Source organism: Rhinichthys klamathensis, unplaced genomic scaffold (assembly GCF_029890125.1).
Source record: "Rhinichthys klamathensis goyatoka isolate OS25496 unplaced genomic scaffold, OSU_Roscu_1.1 h1tg000249l_1, whole genome shotgun sequence".
NCBI lineage: Eukaryota > Metazoa > Chordata > Actinopteri > Cypriniformes > Leuciscidae > Rhinichthys > Rhinichthys klamathensis.
The window spans coordinates 1,086,632-1,101,435 of NW_026606771.1; the positions used below are offsets into that span (position 1 = coordinate 1,086,632).

The following is a 14,804-nucleotide window of genomic DNA, read 5'->3' on the forward strand; positions in this document are numbered from 1 at the left end:
TCCAACTTAAGACAGGACGATGTTGTGAAGCAGTAATTTTCCATTGATTTTGCTTTGGTAAATAACACTTGACTGGTCAGATGAAGTACAGGACAAAGTTCAGTTTGAAAAAGTTGGGATGATGCTCAGACAAAGGCATTAAAACATATGCAACTAAGATTATTTAATAAACCCTTCACATTTTTTATAATCATCACTTTGTCTCCTGTTATCTGCTGTTATGGCTTTCTCAGTAAACCTCTAAGGCCGATAAAAGACTGTTCATACAGTTTTGGGGTACTAGAATAAAATACTGATTTTGGGCACCTGACAAGTTTTGGATACCAGACTAAATGGATATCTTCTGGTGGGGTCTGGTGATTAGATCCAATATTCCTGTTTCCATTCCAAATCTCATTCCAGTGTCATTTTATTCTGTTTTATTGTTTACCCAACAGCTATTGCAATAAGATGATACTAGAATTTTAATTTGGAGGACATTTACTGTATGATAGATTCAAACTAGGTGAAGTGTTTGATGTGTTCTTGGGGTATCTTTCTGTAAATGCCAATGAGATTTCATGTGAGAAACATCTTTTAAAGTAATTAGTAATCCATGTACTGTAAATAAAGACGGATGATTTGTGAGCACACATTTGTTTACTTGCCTTGAAAACCTACATCCTTTGAGCCTTTGCTGACCTTTCACTTCTGCCCCACACCAATAGAAGAGCTCATTAACCAGGAACAACGGCCAATTGATTCCTGTACATGAGGTTTTTAGATAAAAATATTCATTTTAAATGGACACCCTTGCATAAAAAAAATCTCAGTAAAACCCAGAGAATCTTTTGAATTATCAGTACATCAAGTGCATTTTTCATGTAAAGAGAATGACTCAAAAACAAAAGACATTTAGATGAAAATGTTCAGCTGTTTCTTTTTTTTTCCTGTGTCATCCCCCAAAATGCTGAAAACCACTAGGCTATACAACCTCTGTTTGTCTTTCCCAGAAGAGCTCATGGTGAGAGAGGTGAGTTTTGAAGAATGTACTGAGGCACAAGACCTCAGGTTGCACCACATGTGGCTCTAGGGTCTACAAGCTGTAATTCAACCCACGTCTGTGAATGCAATTATCAGCAAACAAGGCATTCTAATGAAGGCTTTTAATGAAACACATAAACCTAAATGTGCAGAGAACATCTGTGGTGTAAGTGAATAACAATAGAAAAAAAAAGTGAGACATATATATATATATATATATATATATATATATATATATATATATATGGTCATGCAAGAGCAAACATTTTATAGTTCATCTATAATATTTGCCTAAATAACTGTGATGTGGTGGTGGTGGTGTGGGGGGGGGGATACAAAGCAAAATCATTTTTGAGAACATTAAGACTCTTCAAAGTTAGAAAAAAGAAATAATTTGATTTACTAATTACTAATAACAATAGCTTACCGTAATTAAACTAATAATAATTAAACTAAAGCCAAATGTGTCTGCATAGTCAACTGAATTTATGTTTCTCATGGCCTTAAAAATAATTTGATTTAATGGATTATGTTTAAATGTTTGAAATCTGTTTTGCAGATGAATGTACATTATGCCTTCTTTTGAATTTCATTGCAAAACAGTTTTTTGTAAATATCCCGAAAAAGAGAAGCAGCCAAAAAGTGTTCAGCATATTATTATTATTTTCATTCAAATAAATAGTAATAGTAATGATGAAGCATGGTGTTTCCAAATATTTGACCAGTGTAGGTTTAAATTATTTTTCCGGTTCAGTTCATTTGGCAACATTTGTGTCATATTATTACCACAAAACAACATTTTGACTCATCTCTAGTTTTCTTAAAAAAAAAAAAAAAAAAAAAAAAAAGTAAGGTTATGTTGAGGCACTTACAATGGAAGTATTTTTAGAGAAATGTGGAACTTAAAATGTTATAAAATCTTTTCCATTTCTTGCTCTGTTAAAATGATTGTATTATTTGAGCTGTAAAGTTGTTTTATGTTATTTTTGTCATGGCAAAACAATTGTAAAATTTAATACAATTTTACACAGAAACAGTTATTACTGTAAGCAATTTTCACACTAAGTTTGTGTTAACACCCTTATTGTCTCTGTCTTGTTGCTATACTTTTGGAACAGAGTATTTTAACATTTAAGAATTGTCCCTGTTTACTTGCATTGTTAAAGCCTTGCTGTTTTTTTTTTTTTTTTTTTTTTTTTTTTTTTTGGAGGATGAGTGCTGTTGATTAAACTTAACTTCTATTGAACCCAGAATATTCCTTTAAGCTCTTGAAGTAAAACCTATAAAATCTAAACTATTAATGAGAACTTAAGTTGCTGTAAAACATTAAAAAAACTTAACTTTTAGGTGTAAGATACATTAGCATTTTCTCATAAGACTCAGAAAACAAGTAGGCTAACTCTTGATCGAGAGAGAGAGAGAGAGAGAGAGAGAGAGAGAGAGAGAGAGAGAGAGAGAGAGAGAGAGTGTGTGTGTGTGTGTGTGTGTGTGTGTGTGTGTGTGTGTGTGTGTGTGTGTGTGTGTGTGTGTGTGTGTGTGTGTGTGTGTGTGTGTGTGTGTGTGTGTGTGTGTGTGTGTGTGTGTGTGTGTGTGTGTGTGTGTGTGTGTGTGTGAGTGAGTGAGTGAGTGAGAGAGAGGAGAGTGTGTGAGAGACAGAGTGTGTGAGACTCAAATCCAAGTATTTTTTTCCCCGGCTTTACACGTGAACCTTGGAATGGAACGAAAGGTGTGATCTGTGAAGAACCAGACTGCAGATGACGTCAGAGACGTGGTATAAAAGCAGAGGAGACACAGACACTCAGAACCTCAGATCTGCTGCCCTCCTCAGACACAGGCACTGAACATGCTGTGGACTCTCTTGTTCAGCTGCAGCTTTTATCTGCACAGCGATCTGGTTTCGGCTCAAGGAATATCCAGAGGTGAGTTGACTTTCTTCATAAAATGTATATTTTTGTTGTATCTTATATATATTCTGAAATCTGAAAGTCTTTGTAGAGGAATAACTAAAGTACACTGCAAGATTATTTCAGAGTATATTCATAACCATATGTTGACTTATATATAATAATGTAATAATGTAAACAATTTTTTTTTTTTTTTTTTTTTTTTTACAAAGCTCCTAGAAGGGTTTATGCTAAGAATCTTTATACTGTTTGCCAAGTAAGCGAACCTATCATGTTGTTTTGGTATGCTTTAATAACATATATAAAGCTGAATAGAACATTTCCATTCCGAGTTGCAAGATAAAGATCAACATTTTAAGTGGCCCACCAGTCAAGATGAAAAACTGATAAGTTGAGCTTATGGAATCCTGGAATGCATATGGAAAACACTGATGCCGCTAATGGAAAGAGCATACTTCCCTTCTGTTTGTCTGGACTGCTCTCTGGGGAGGGGAACCTCTGACACAAGCCCCTCCTACTAGTTTGTATCTTAGATTTTTATTTGCTTATTTGAATTTCTTTTTATTTAACATTTTTTAAGTTTTTAAATTTACCAGAATCATCAATGAAGAAAAGCTAAACCTAACCCTTACTAGGACCCTGACCCCACATCTAGAGCTGAGAAAGAAATGGTCTCAGGTTGATTTGATCATTCTAGTGTTGCTGCTCCTGTGGCTCATAAAATCCAGCCTCATAAATCAAAACTGCAACATTTTATCTCCTGTCATAACAACATGTTCACCCATGAGATTAATCAAAATGACGCATGATATTTGGGTTACATGTTATGGTAATGCTGAAACACAGAAAGCAGGATCCACCATTAGGCAACAAACTTTTTGACCTTTGCTATTCACAAACACACAGCATAAACACTCAAAATGTGTGTGAGACACAGATGTAGTCCTTGGCAAATTACTGTAATACAGTTCCTGACTGCTAAAATGTCAGATGCTGAAAAATCATCCACAGGGCCTGCAGGAAAAGCCATTATATTTTGAGCTGGGCCTTACAAGCATTAATCATGAAACTGTCCTGTTGTTCTTAGTTTACTGTTGAAACAGGTTTCAAAGGGATATTTCACCCAAAAATGAATATAAACTTTTACACACCCTCATGTCATTCTAAACCTGTATGACTGTCTTTATACTGCAGAAGAAAGACATTTAGCATAATATTTAATGAGCTCAAAAAATATTATAATAATAATTAACCATAAAAGTATCGTGTTTCATGCTTTATTGTAAGCCATTAGATACTGTAGTGTGTGAACAGAAAGAAACTTAATACATAATGTTTGGTTTGGAAACATGAAGGTTCCAAACCAAGAATTCTCCTTTCGATAAATCAGTATGTTGCTAAATCATCTTTCTAATTCTACATTGTTTACTGCAGATGGTGAGATTATCAAACAGATTAAAGGCACAAACCAGGAGCTTGCTGAAATCAAAGAACTACTGAAGCAACAGGTAATTCAGAAACCAAACCAAACGGGCTCTTCAATAATTTCCTTAAGTATGTCATTGTAAATTCTCAGGGTAAATGACTTTTTATGAAACCTCTGTCTAGATACAAGGCATTTAAAATCCAATGTTTGAAGGCAGATTAGTGCCATCTGGTGAGGGTAAAGAAAGAAAAACATGTAGGCCTAATACCATGTAACCACTATGAACAGCTCTCCATAGAGAGGCTTTTTGACCGTGAAGACCACAAAGTGTGACTCTTCTTTTTACGACCACTTAGCCTTTTCAAATCATGCCCTCAATTTTTTTGTGTTCATATACCAAGTGCCATAAAAGTCACCATGTTTCATACCATTCCGATGAAGCTACGATTTTTTAAACTTTCAAAATGTTTGTTCAAAAGTGACAGAAGAGCACCAGAGGATATAATGACAGCATGCTGTGATAAGGTCAAAGATCGTGATGTAAATGTTGATATCTTAACTATATTTGGAGGGAATTCCGTTGTTGGAATGTATACCACTTGTATCCCTTGTATACCACAGAGCTGTTGAACACTCACAGAGACATACTACACACACAGACACTTGCATTACCACCTCCAGTTGTGCATTTTTTAAAATAGGCCTAAATATATATATATATAATATATATTTCAACAGCCTGTATATATATTTCAAAGACTTACTTATTGTATAAATGAGCAATGTATTCCTGGAGATACAAATGGTACAACAAGAAAATTGAAAAATGTTGAACAAAGATATGAAAATGTGTTAGAACTGATACACAAATATATTTGGTAATACTTCACAATACAGGGGCACTACCTATAATGCACAGATAATCATGTGTTAATGTATGACCCACGAAGAACTAAGATTAATAGATTCAGTAATATATGAATTGCTATTAATTAAATGTGTCATGATGTATTAATTAATAAATTATATGGTAGTATTAACTAATAGTGTAAATGAATGTGTTAATTACCTCAATGGGTCGAAGCCACATTTCAACTTCCAGATGTCTGCTTTAATTAATCATTAGATAATGATTTGCAAAGGTATCATCATGTTATGATTTTACTTGTTGATAATTATATTATATTTTTTAATAACATTCCTGCCTATTAAAAAGTTAAATCACATTTTAGTTCTTATACATTATTACATAACAAAATGAACGACAAATGAACAATTTGTTTTATAGATACAGGAAATAGTTTTCCTGAAGAACACGGTTATGGAGTGTGAAGCCTGTGGTGAGGAATTCTAAGCTTATCATTGCATCAGATTAATAATCAAGATTGTAACTGCTAAATATTGGATATTGATTCTCTCTTGCCATTGTAGGCATGAGACCAGTAGATCCACAGCCTTCATGTGTTCCCAACCCCTGCCACCCTGGTGTGGAATGCATTATGACAGCCAGTGGCATCAAGTGTGGCCTGTGCCCGGAGGGCATGACAGGAAATGGAACTCACTGTACTGATGTTGATGAGGTGAGTGGGCTGCCTGAGCTGAAATAGGGTGAATTCCAGTCAGAGGTGAGCATCCAAACTCATTCCAAAGGGGGCTCTTGAAGTGGGGACTCTGGAGGGAGCAGGGAAATTGTGTCTTATAAGGTAGCAGTCTGGAACACACTTGGCTAAGGGAGCAATGACACTGTAACTTATTATCTTTACCTGGAACGTAATCATGACAATACAGCATCCATCACCCCATTAGCTGTTCTTACAACTAATTTCTTATTACTGCTGTTAATATAGTTGTTGCAAATAAATATACATTCATAATTAAGTTTTAAAATATGCTTTTTGTGTGTGTGTGTGTGTGTGTGTGTGTGTGTGTGTGTGTGTGTGTGTGTGTGTGTGTGTGTGTGTATGTTCCTCCCTCTCCGTTCTCTTTATAAAACTCGCCATCTCTTATTAGGATTGTGCAGGTAGTCATTTTTACCTACTGTATCTAATATTAAGCACATTTCTTACAAAAAAAAACTAATTGAAATTGCATGTGAAATGCATGACAAATATGTGGTAACAATGTTATTTTAGTTATCTAAAACTAAACCATAAAAACTGTTACTCAAAATAAAATAAATGCTAACTGAAATAAAATAAATATACAAAATGTTAACTAATTTCATTAAAGCAAGATGTCAAAGCATTTGTCATTTTCATGTAGTTCATCTTGATGTACTAAAATAACTAAAACTGAAATAAAAACGAATAACTCTATTTATAACAAAATTCATAACTAAAAACTATATAGACATTTTTTAAAGTAACTAATAAAAATGACAAAACCATAAATAATCAATACTTGACCTAAAACTAAAATTAAATGAAATTAATTAATTCATGTCACAACAAAACAAAAAAACTGATTCAACTTATATTATTATATTTATTCATAACTCTACAGTAGTTTTAAAATGAATAGCAAGGATGATAAAATTGATAAAATTACTTCCTCAAAGTGACCATCGCATCCACTCTTCACCAACTGCCTTGTTGAAGGGCCCTTCGTGAAGGTATTCAGTTGTTCCCTTTTGTTTGGAACGGCCTTACAAATGATGTCCCCTTCCCAAAGTGCCTTTCAAGGGCGAAAAACGACATTTGGAATTCGCTGAACAACTAACGTTTACATAAACGGTAAAAATTATTTCCTCAATTGCATGTACCCTTCACTAACGGACTTGTGGAAGGGGCCTTTAAGGGATTCACTTTCATTTGGAATGTCACTACAAATGGCATCCGCCTCCTGAGGTGCCTTTCCAGGGTGCTAAAATTTCGCTTTGAATTATCCCTTAGTCATTTTCTCTTAAGGATTTGTGGTGCTGTGTGGAATAATGTCTCTAAATATTTTTAAAGAACAAATATTTAATTTGTACTTCACTGCAGAGTAAGATTTTTGTTCTCTACTATTTCTTTGTTGTAGTGTGCTGTAATGCCATGTCACATGGGGGTGAGATGCATTAACACATCACCTGGTTTTCGCTGTGGGCCCTGTCCAGCTGGGTACATGGGCCCCCTGGTGCAGGGGGTTGGACTCGCCTATGCATCTGCCAATAAACAGGTATCATTTTTATATGAAAATAATCATGAGGCAATCAATGGATAAAATGTTGGAAATTAAATGGAAACTATTATATGCAGGTTTGCGCAGACATTAATGAGTGTGAGAAGTCAAATGGAGGCTGCGTGGAGAACTCCAACTGCATCAACACACCAGTGAGTGATGCTTTATGGTCTGGTCACAGCAGTAGAGCTACATTTAAAGCAGTGGTTCTTATCTGGTGGTTTGCAGCCCAAGGATTGGTTCTGCTATTGATTCACTGTAAAAAGAGACATCTGCCGGTAGTTACTTCTACCTGATCTGACTCTAAAAATTACTTTTATCAACTAATGTGGTGAGGCATGGAACCCTTAAGGAACAGTTTGACTTGAATCAGTTAATTTACATATGCCCATGTAATTAGGTGCCCATTTAATTTTAGGTTCAAAATGTTTTCAGTTCAAGGGTCACAGACATGACATGCACAAAAATTTGATATCATGGACAGAAATTAAGAATTCATTCCCATGACTTGAGCACAATTAATTTATGGCCACGTTTTATATGTTCCGGTACTCATCACCTTTTATTAAGTTGTTCCCACATTTTCGGCAAATCATGGCCAAATTGTTTTAACTCTTTCCCTCATTTTAGGTAAATCGTGGTCATGTTGTAATAGTGTTCCCTCGTTTTAGTTAAATCATGGACACATTACTAAAACGTGACCACAACAAAACAAGAGAACAAATTAATAAATTGAGGAAACAAATGAATAAGTGTGGGAACAAATTCCTAATTCATGCAAAATATATGCATCCAAACTATAAGGTATTTTGGAACAAATTCGTCTGTCACTTAAGCTAGCTAAAGCTAACTAAATTAGGCAGATCCTAACATATGTAGGTTGCGTGACATGCCCTTGTCCTTAAAAATAATTGATAGAACTGTGTAAAATAACAAAAATAGAGCTAGACTTAATTAAATACTGGTTATAGATTTGATATTGGCTGCATCCCAATTGCATCCTTTGAAGGCTGCCGACCGTCGCCATCTTGGCAGCACGTCACCGTGCATCACTCCCGGATAACAGAAAATGGGCAAAGAGGTTCAAAGGACACAAGATATTGACATATTTTACCAAGATACAATTTTATAGATAATTTCTGCTCTTTATTATGTACATAAATTGATCAAGGTGAACATATTTACATAAGTTGTGAACCCTGAATTGGATCACAGCTATTGTGTGGGGTCACCACAAAGCAACATAAAAAGTAATCAAACCAGATGATGACCACTGGAGAAATTGATTCATATCAATCAGTGGGATCATCATACTTTACATTAACCGTGTTTATATGAATCATTTTATGGTTATTGCAGGGCTCTTTTCGTTGTGGCCGCTGTAAGACTGGTTTTGTTGGGGACCAGGCGAAAGGCTGCAAACCTGAGCGGTCTTGTGGAAATGGTCAGCCCAATCCTTGCCATGCCAGCGCAGAATGCATTGTTCATCGTGATGGACAGATTGAATGTGCAGTTAAGTCAATGATCATATTTGACAAACTCCTATATAGATGTGACTGGCCTAACTGATAAAATCTGTTTTAGTGTGGAATTGGTTGGGCTGGGAATGGATACTTGTGCGGAACAGACACTGATATTGATGGCTTTCCTGATGAAAAGTTGGAATGTGTGGAAAGAAACTGTGCAAAGGTAAAAAATTTAATAAAAAATGAAACCAAGAATAAAGATATCTTGCACTAAGCATTAAGTAAAAACAAAGTAAAAAGTGAAGAACTTGTTAAAAACTTAGTGTTGAGATCTCAGTAAAATGCTTTTCTAGGACAATTGCCTCACTGTTCCAAACTCCGGCCAAGAAGATGCAGACAAAGATAGCATCGGTGATGCATGTGATGATGATGCAGATGGAGATGGGATTCTAAACACAGAGGTCAGAGGTCACCACACCATCTTGGTTAAATGCAGTGTTATATTATCACCACATATACAGTTGTAATCAAAATTATTTAACCCCCATTGCAAATCCGGTTTATTGGCAAAATTGACAGACTTTCAGCTTTTTGCAATGAACAAATCAAACAAAAGTAATTGAAATAGCTCAACACAAAAAAATGTTTCAAGTGGTTTCCCCAAATTCAACTGAAAATGCAACTTTTAATGACTTTTGCAGTCTCAAAATTATTCAACCCCTCCGAATAGAATCCCTCACAACAGCACACATCTGCAAAACAGGCGTTGTCTCAAGCACACCTGATGCAACTAATCAAGGGCTTCAATAGTTTCACTATGTTTGCTTGAGCTAGAACACATGAAATATCTGAACTGGCTAGGTTTGTTAAGTGTCACATTTAACTGCATGTTAGAAATTTGGTTAAGTCAAAAGAATGGTCCAACACGTTAAGAGAAGATATCATCACCCTTCACAAACAAGGAACAGGATACAAAAAGATTGTGAATGCACTAAATGTTCCAAGAGTTCAAAGTTAAAGGAACAGTGGTTACACTACCTGGACGGGCAGAAAAAGGAAGCTATCAACGGCTGCAACCAGATTTCTGAGAACGCAGGTTCAGATTTGCAATGGGGGTTGAATAATTCTGATTAAAACTGTATGTATGCTTTGTTCTAAAACCTGGTGAGCTGCCTTGCTGTCTGCTGCCTGCATAGACAGCTGCCTTCTAAGGAAGCATCCTAATCCAAATGGAACTTCATTCAAGTGACTGAACTAGACTGAACATTCTACATAGGCAACAGTTTCGCACAGCATACATAATGCTGCATGTAAATAGAGAGGAGACTTGACTCACTGTTGATTCTAATAGAGTTTGATGTTAGCATGTTGATCAGCTAATATTACACTTAAAAAAATTCATTAAAATGCATATCACAGACAAAGCTCATTAAGGGAAATTTCCTGATTTGCCTTCTTCATAAAGATATTTGTGATGCTGCCTTAGAATTTTGTCAAATGCTAACTTAGAAGGTTGCTGCAGTGCTTACCTTTTAAAACATAGGCCTACTTTATGTTGATTATGCCCAATGTTGTCTACATGGGCATTTGGGGAGCTGTAATCCTAAACTACCAGTTCGCATTACCATCTTACTGCTTACTTCCCTGATAGGACAACTGTGTGCTCGTCCCCAATATCAATCAGAAGAATATTGATCAAGATGATTATGGAGACGCTTGTGATAATTGCCGTCTAATGAAAAACAATGATCAGAAGGATACAGATGGTGATGGTCAGGGGGATGAGTGTGATGATGACATTGACGGGGATGGTAAGACTTTAGATATTTCCTTCATTGGGTTACTATGAACAGCTGCATTGGTCCAACTGAGAAGGTTTGCTTTCTAGGAATAAAAAATGATAAGGATAACTGCAAAAAGGTACCAAACCGTGATCAGAAAGATCGAGATGGTGATAATGTTGGTGATGCTTGTGACAGCTGTCCCTACGTCCGCAACCCTGATCAGGTCTGATTAACTCTTAATTAATTTCTCACTTCTAACTTATCTCTTCTCTCTTTACCCAGAATTGTTTGATGTCAGAATTTGTTTTTAGAGTGCACACCCGAGCCCGCTTAAAAAAAGTGGTCTTGGTGTGGTCTTGCTTGTCTGGTTCTGGTTGTCTAGACTCAAAAGTACAATGTAAAAAAAGGACTGCAGAGTGATAGAGGTGGAATACAACTCTGAATCCAAGAAATTGAGGTATTAAAAAAGCCTACATAACTCATGATTCTCCTTCTTTCTGCTACAGATGGATGTGGATAATGATTTAATTGGTGATCCTTGTGACACCAACAAAGACAGGTATTACAAAACTCCAAATGTTGGTTCCCATTGGTAACATCCATAATCAGAATGTTCAATCCAATGCTTTGGTCTCTATCCTCAGTGATGGAGATGGGCATCAGGACTCACGAGACAACTGTCCTGCAGTTATCAACAGCTCCCAGCTAGACACAGACAAGGATGGCATTGGAGATGAATGTGATGATGATGATGACAACGATGGCATTCCTGATCTCCTTCCACCTGGTCCAGACAACTGTCGTCTGATTCCAAACCCACTGCAGGAGGACTTTGATGGTCAGGTTTTAAAGCTTGGAAACCTTACTTTACGTCAAACTGTTATACTAATGCATTATTCTGAATTAAATAATCTCCTGTTTAAAAGACCAACATATGTTGTGTTTTGGATGATGGTCCCCAATATGGAATGCTGGTGTTTCAACCAGCCTTCTTAACTAGTTTAACTGAAAAGACTTTATGAACCATATTGACAAACACCAAACCAACAAACCTAGATTAGCATGGAAAGTTTTTTTTTTCAGCAGGTTTACAACCCTTCTTGTGGATTGTTTTCAGCCATTTTCTGATCTTGTTGGTTTGTCATGTGTATGTCAGATCTTAATCATCTGCATAATTTTCTTGACTGTTGATTTGCAGGTAATGGCATTGGCAACGTTTGTGAGAATGACTTTGACAATGACACATATAGCGACAGCATTGACGTTTGTCCTGAGAATGCTGAGGTCACTCTCACAGACTTCAGAACCTATCAGACTGTAGTTCTAGATCCAGAGGGTGATGCGCAGATCGATCCAAACTGGGTGGTGCTTAATCAGGTCTGTCTGCCTCTTTCTGCCTCATAGATGGTGGCAGTCAAAGTTCTCACAGTGTGAACTTACTAAGGAATGCTCATCCTTTTTAACAGGGAAGAGAGATTGTTCAGACCATGAACAGTGACCCTGGACTGGCTGTAGGTAAGAGACTATGACAAGGAAAAACAGCATAGTGGATGTGCTGTCAAGTTGATTCCAAGCTTAACCTCTCTGGTTACTTTAACAGGCTACACAGCATTCAATGGTGTGGACTTCGAAGGGACGTTTCATGTGAATACTGAGACGGATGACGACTATGCAGGCTTTATCTTTGGCTATCAGGACAGCTCAAGCTTCTACGTGGTAATGTGGAAGCAAGTGGAGCAGATTTACTGGCAAGCCAATCCTTTCCGAGCTGTAGCTGAGCCTGGTATCCAACTAAAGGTGTGATCTGGTTTCTTTAAGTGCAGAGTAACAACTTTTATGGCTCGGATCAAATATAGTATCAGTTGTTGTTTTTTTTTTGTTTTTTTTGTTGGTAGGCAGTGAAATCAGACACGGGACCTGGAGAAAACTTGCGGAATTCACTCTGGCACACAGGTGACTCAACCAACCAGGTGAAACTCTTGTGGAAAGACTCCAGAAATGTTGGCTGGAAAGACAAGACTTCTTACCGCTGGTTCCTGCAGCACAGACCCCAAGAAGGCTATATTAGGTATAATCAGATGGACAATGTTTCATCTGCAAATCCTGCTGTTTTTTATTTGCAATATTGTTTTATGCATGTTTAGGTAAATACTCTGTATATCTTGCATGCAGGGTTCGGTTCTATGAAGGTCAGCAGATGGTAGCAGACACAGGAATTATTATTGACACAACCATGAGAGGAGGCAGACTGGGAGTTTTCTGCTTCTCTCAGGAGAACATCATCTGGGCCAACCTGCGCTACAGATGCAACGGTCAGTTATTTTGATAAAATATATTTTGCATACATTAGAAAATAAGTAAACAGTCTACACTCACTCAAAGAGCTTACTCTCAGGCATATAAATAATCTGAATTCCCAACCGTTCTACACATCCTCTGCCACTTGCTTGCTCATTTATTATTTTGGCTCATTTGAAAATACTTAAAGCTACCAATAGGAGTATAGTACTCCCAAATATTTAACATATTTTACTTTTTTTTTTAAGTTATCATGAAATAAAAAATATATCGATATGTATTTATACAAAATAAAGGTAAATACTTATTTCAAGTCTTTTTTTTTAGCATGATTCATTGAATCATGTTATTTCAAATTTATGACAAAAAGCAATATATAATTTTAGGGTAATTCCTCGTTTTTCATGATCCAGTTCCCATTGGACTTTCAATGAATATCCTTTCACTTGGAAGACCTTATACATTCTGCAGAATCCAGCAGATTTTCCCTTGAAAAAAGTGCAGAATCATACATTTTTTGTATTATTAAGGTAAAATGTGTAATATGGGTATACAAAATTCACAGTCTCTGAGAAGAAAATTATTAAATTCTATTGTATTTCCTCTTTGTTTTTGCAGACACAATCCCAGAGGACTTTGAAACATTCAGAACCCAGCAAATCCAGCTTTTTTAAACCCAAACTCAACATCAGAGTTATTTTTTACAAGGTTAATGTGTTTTGAGTTGTATATTTCTGTCATGTGTGTCATATTTCATACTCAACTTTTTATACTTTAAGAACAACAGTAGATAAGCCTTCCTCAAAACCCCAAATGACTGACAGATACACTGATGACACTGCATTAGCACTGAGGTCACAAACACCAGAATTTAAATATATATATGTATTTTAAAAACACGTACAGAAATACAGGTTACAAAATATAAATGATATAACAAGAAGGCTCTGATATATGCAGCTGAGACATCATGCACATCCATATTTAGCTTTTTTTTCTGAGAAAGGAAAAGGACCAGCAATACGACAAAGACAAAATCAGTTCCTTCTACAATCAATAACCACAAATAGGAGACAAAGATGACCACACCAGCACAGCGACTATAGAACTGGGCCTCTGGATAGATCCAACACAATGAAAGCTCTAGGCAACCACAAATTATATGTCCTAATATACCGTTAATTCCAATAAAGAGCTAGCACTGTTTATGCTCACAAAATGAAAGATCACAAAGATTTGATGCACATTCTGTAATCTAACACTCTCATGAGCGGTCTGTTTACAATGCCTTTTAATACTTATTAACCTGCCTTAAGTGATATGACAGTTGACGAATTAAAAAATATATCATCTTTACAGAAAGAAATCAATGTAGATGGCACTTAGTTTATGCTAATGCTATGAGTTAAGGGGAAGGTTTGTTATACTGATCAGCGCTATCCTATGGGTCACTATCATTATGTTTATCAAGAAGTACATCCCATCTAGTCAACTACGTCCTTATTAGTCTTAATGGTACGGACATGGTAATCATGGTAACTAACTGCTTAGCAGTTCTATTAAGGCTTAAAGGGGAATTTACGCTAAAGGGGGTTTGCTCTGCACACAAATAACCAGGACACAAATGAACAAGTCCAACATACATGTAAGTGCTGTTAGCTAAAACCGCTCCAATAAAATGCCCCAAACAGGCAGTTTGGCTGCATGCTGCATGTTCATCAACAACAGATTATTTGACCAATAA

At 36.2% G+C, this 14,804-nt stretch overlaps 1 protein-coding gene across 2 annotated transcripts; it reads left to right on the forward strand.

Annotated features, from left to right (window-relative positions):
- Nucleotides 1–2,812: 2,812 nt before the first annotated feature.
- comp (cartilage oligomeric matrix protein) lies at nt 2,813–14,323 on the forward strand. 2 transcript variants are annotated; one of them, XM_056266490.1, is made up of 19 exons: nt 2,813–2,942; nt 4,362–4,435; nt 5,642–5,693; nt 5,785–5,933; nt 7,372–7,509; nt 7,590–7,664; nt 8,872–9,024; nt 9,097–9,201; nt 9,332–9,439; nt 10,630–10,789; nt 10,867–10,985; nt 11,269–11,321; nt 11,407–11,600; nt 11,961–12,139; nt 12,229–12,277; nt 12,363–12,559; nt 12,658–12,830; nt 12,935–13,074; nt 13,679–14,323. In XM_056266490.1, the coding sequence occupies exons 1-19, from the start codon at nt 2,867–2,869 to the stop codon at nt 13,732–13,734; spliced, it is 2,250 nt and encodes a 749-aa protein (XP_056122465.1). In that variant the 5' UTR covers nt 2,813–2,866; the 3' UTR covers nt 13,735–14,323. The 2 variants fall into 2 exon arrangements, with proteins under 2 accessions (XP_056122465.1, XP_056122466.1); XM_056266491.1 differs by having other exon boundaries at nt 5,642–5,690.
- The last annotated feature ends 481 nt before the right edge of the window (nt 14,324–14,804 follow it).